The sequence below is a fragment of the Myotis brandtii genome, unplaced genomic scaffold (genome assembly GCF_000412655.1).
Source record: "Myotis brandtii unplaced genomic scaffold, ASM41265v1 scaffold1282, whole genome shotgun sequence".
Taxonomy (NCBI): Eukaryota; Metazoa; Chordata; class Mammalia; order Chiroptera; family Vespertilionidae; genus Myotis; species Myotis brandtii.
In genome coordinates this window covers 183,085-187,139 of record NW_005354519.1, presented here as the reverse complement: position 1 = coordinate 187,139, position 4,055 = coordinate 183,085, and the positions used below count along the sequence as shown (strand labels likewise).

The following is a 4,055-nucleotide window of genomic DNA, read 5'->3' as shown; positions in this document are numbered from 1 at the left end:
CCTACGGGCTGCCCACGCCCCCGGAAATGTCACCCTTGGACGTGCTGGAGCCGGAGCAGACCTTCTTCTCCTCCCCCTGCCAGGAGGAGCATGCGCACTCCCACCGCATCCCGCACCTGCCCCGGCCCCCTTACTCCCCGGAGTACGCCCCCAGCCCTCTGCACTGCCGCCACCTGGCCCTCGGCCAGTCCCCGGGCGTCTCTATGATGTCCACTGTCCCGGGCTGTCCCCCGTCCCCTGCCTATTACTCCCCCGCCACCTACCACTCTCTCCACTCCAACCTGCACGCCCACCTGGGTCAGCTCTCCCCGCCTCCGGAGCACCCCGGCTTTGACGCGCTGGATCAGCTGAGCCAGGTGGAACTCCTGGGGGACATGGATCGCAATGAGTTTGACCAGTATTTGAACACTCCTGGCCACCCAGACTCTGCTGCAGGGGCCGTGGCCCTCAGTGGGCACACCCCCGCCTCGCAGATGACACCCACGGGCCCCACAGAGACCAGCCTCATCTCGGTGCTGGCTGATGCCACGGCCACGTACTACAACAGCTACAGCGTCTCATAGAGCCGGAGGCCCGCCCAGCCCTGCCTCCGCCCAGCCCTGCCTCCGCGCCTGGGCACGGAGCCTATGGACCTGCGACCTGCACATCTGCACCGAGGGACTCTCAGCGAACCGGCTCTGCAGATCCCAGTACCCTCTCCATCCTCTTCCTCCCCGGCCCCAATCCCCTCCGCCTGCATTTTGAGTATATTCCTTCAAATGAGTTGTCATTGCCTACACCTGGGAATAAGGCCAGGGCGTTTTTTGAAAGACACAGGTTCCAGGTAGAATTTTCACGGACCTCTCCTCCCGGTTCCCATCTCAGAAATAACTGTGTAAAAAGCCCAGCAGCATTCCCACCTGGGAGCCGTGGGCTGGGATCCAGACACCCAGGATCAGCAGAGGTTCTGGTGACACCCTGACTGGCCTCTCCTTCCCTTCCAGCCTGCTCCCCACCCCCATCTGCAAAGTGGGGGACAGACTTATCACCCAAGGTCCCTTCTGCTCCAGGGTTTTCTGATTTAGGATTCTCTCACGGCTAAAAGGAAAATAAAGGTGGCCCAGGAAGCTCGTTAAGGTGTAATCTGGGATAATTTCGTGTGCACAGCCCAAGGACACAGGGCTTTCTGTACTTGCACTGCCTTCCAAAATGATCCTACTTGTCAATTTTCCTTCCAATTTGAGAAAAAAAACACACACACTCATCTTGATTTGGGGAATTAACCACTAGTATAGACTGAATCACTGAACATGAGATTGTATTCAAGCTGCATTTTTAAAAATATATTTTTTAGACAAGTTCTTTTTTCTTTTGTTACACATTTCAAGAGAATGTATACAGCCTGAATATATATAGTCAGGGTGTAAGAGATACACGACATACACACACCTTCATGCACACCCTTGCACTCATGCCTGTGTGGCCTAAATCAGATACTCTCGTTGGCAACTTTTTATCAACTCCCTCTTCCTATTGACCCAAAGAGCAAGGAACCTAAAAAGAATTTCCTCTGATCTGAATGTGTTGGTTTCTTGAGCAGAATTTCAGCACACCTTCCCTTCTGCAAATGCAAAGGGAGCTTTCTTCCCACTGTCTCCATCTCCCTCTCTCCCCTTCCTGGGATTTCTTTTTCCCTTTGCTCTTCCTCCACCCTGAATTGGCCACTAATTCAAAGGTCCCCTGACTTGAAAATTCCAAGCTCGATTCCCATGGCTGGGATGGGAATCCTTCCTGCTGGTCCTTTAGGTAACATCTTCAGACAATACTTCAAAACAGCTTCTCCTCTACACCTTCAGGGTGCTTACTTCCCAAAGAACAGAAGCCCACTGTGATTCGGAAGGTGTTTCTGAGCCCTGACCCCGCCCCCAGAACATTTCTATCCTCTCAGACCTCCTTTGAAGGAACATACCTAACAGGGAGCAAAAAGGCCATTGTTGGTCTTTTGATGTCTGCATATTATTGCCTGTATGAAATATGTAAGTGTTTTATATATTCTCTTATTTTCACCTTATATTTTGTATTGTTGAAAGTTCCTTTTTTTTCCTTCCAAGGAGTCCGATTGTAAAATCACTTATAAGATATGATTAATCTTTATGCTATTACTGTATATAATGTTTGGTAATAAATAGTAAACCATTGACAATACGATTGACTGGTGCAGTCCAGAACGTGTATCAATAATCTTGTAAAACATGATCACAGACATTAAGCTAAACTGTTCCTTTTTTTTTCTAAAAACTACACATGGTTTGGAACGGTTGTAGATATTGTTTTGTCTAAGATATTTAATTTAAATAAACCTTTTTGTACCGTGACCATTCTATCATTTGAAATCAAGTTGTGCCAAAAGAGAAATGTTTTCGAGTGAGGCAGAGATAGCATGCCCAGCGCTACTGATAGTATTGGTCCAAATGTTTTCCACGTCAACTTTTTTCTTTTTTTTAATCTAAAAAAGTTGTTATTTGTAGGGGTGGCTTACTTTATCTTTGAGTTATGGTGGAGAGATAAAGGCTGGTATTACACATTGAAAACAGCGTTGTTATTAATAATAATGAAAGAAAAGAGCAATTTATAGCCTGCTGGCAGGACAGTTTTCTCCTTAGGATGTCTTCACACTTGTAACATAGAACTGTGTGTTATCTCAAGATAGGAAGTAAGTTCTGCCCAGGTCATTGCTTACTTAAGGCTACCACAGTTTGTTTATTTATTTATTTTGAAGCAGTCTTGAAAAATACCTGGGTTGCCCTCTCCACTATGTATGTACGGATGTGGCGATAACAAAACATGTGGGCTCCCGAAATTGGATGGAATGTTGTGAGAAGGCAGGGGAGCACACGGATCAGCAATTAAAGGATGTAACCACTTGTGAGGTTTGGGATTAAAATGCCAGCCAAAAAGTGCCTGGAAAAAAACGGAGGATTACTCAGTCCTGCAGGTCACCCATGTCTGGCTTCTCTCCGTGGTGAAGCAGTTGTAACTTGTTTGAGTTGTGGGTAGTCTTGTGTTCCCCCGGGGCCCTCTGGGCCAAGGAGTGGGTCTTGGGAGAGCCCAATATGTCCCTCCTTCAATTTGGATCATAATCTATAGTCATTATGTTAATAGCACTTTATAGGTGTAGAGAGTTTTACGGCAAGTTTTATGGGCTATTTCTCATCTACAGCCCCAGGTGGGGCCTTGTCATCCATCCACCCCAGGGACACTGAGGTCCAGGGGGGGAGGTGGTGCTGTGCACCTCCCCTCCCCCTACTCGGCCAATGGGGGCTGGGGTTTCCCCCCTTGTTTTCACATACGTTGGTTGGTGGCATCAGCCTGACAGTCGAACAGCGAGGGGCTTTGTACTCCACCGTGGCATGGAATTACTGTGCATGCAGTCCAATGTGTACCTATCCCAGCCCAGGAAAGAACGAGCAAAGAGGAAATTAAGGGCCAGAAAATAGACCTGATTTGAACTCGCAGCCGCCCAGGCCCACCACGGCTGACAAGTGGCGGTTGCAGGGTCACAGTTGGCTGGAACACTCGCCCAGCAGCATCTGCCTAAGACATCGGCCCTCAACGGTGCCAAAGGGGCGTATTTCATTCCAGGACACACGGTGGGAGAGGGGGTGTTGTCCCTGCCCCTGGGAACGCAGGAAATGAGCAGGCGACAGGGCCACTCTTTCACTTTTGCCTCAGCTCTGAGTGCAACGGTGGTGCCCCGGTGACGAGAGCACTTTTTGCTTTGCCTGATAAGAATTGATGGGTATAAAGTGTTATAAGTTATTTTTCTAAAATGTAGATGTTATCATTTCACTTCTTTCCTTAAGATCCTTCAGCGCCTGCTGGCCACTGCGGCACACAGGATGAGTGCAGCGGGTGGGGTGGGGGGGGCTCATGGGAAGCCGACCAGGGTCAATCCGCCCGTCCCCTCAGGTCTGCAGGTTCCTGGGAGGCACCTGGTAATGTAGTCACATAGTCATTTGTTTTTATAAACTTTGTGAAAAGAAAGATTTCTTGGTATCCTTTCCTTTCAAAGCCTC

General features: G+C 49.0%; 1 protein-coding gene across 1 annotated transcript in view; it reads left to right on the top strand.

Moving 5' to 3' along the window:
• The window catches only part of SOX7 (SRY (sex determining region Y)-box 7), an 8,154-nt gene extending 5,800 nt beyond the window's left edge, over nt 1–2,354 (top strand). Inside the window, exon 3 of the mRNA XM_005859632.2 lies at nt 3–2,354. Coding sequence (XP_005859694.1) covers nt 3–563 — 561 coding nt within the window. The 3' untranslated portion in view covers nt 564–2,354. The remainder of the gene's footprint in view (nt 1–2) is intronic.
• Nucleotides 2,355–4,055: the final 1,701 nt, after the last annotated feature.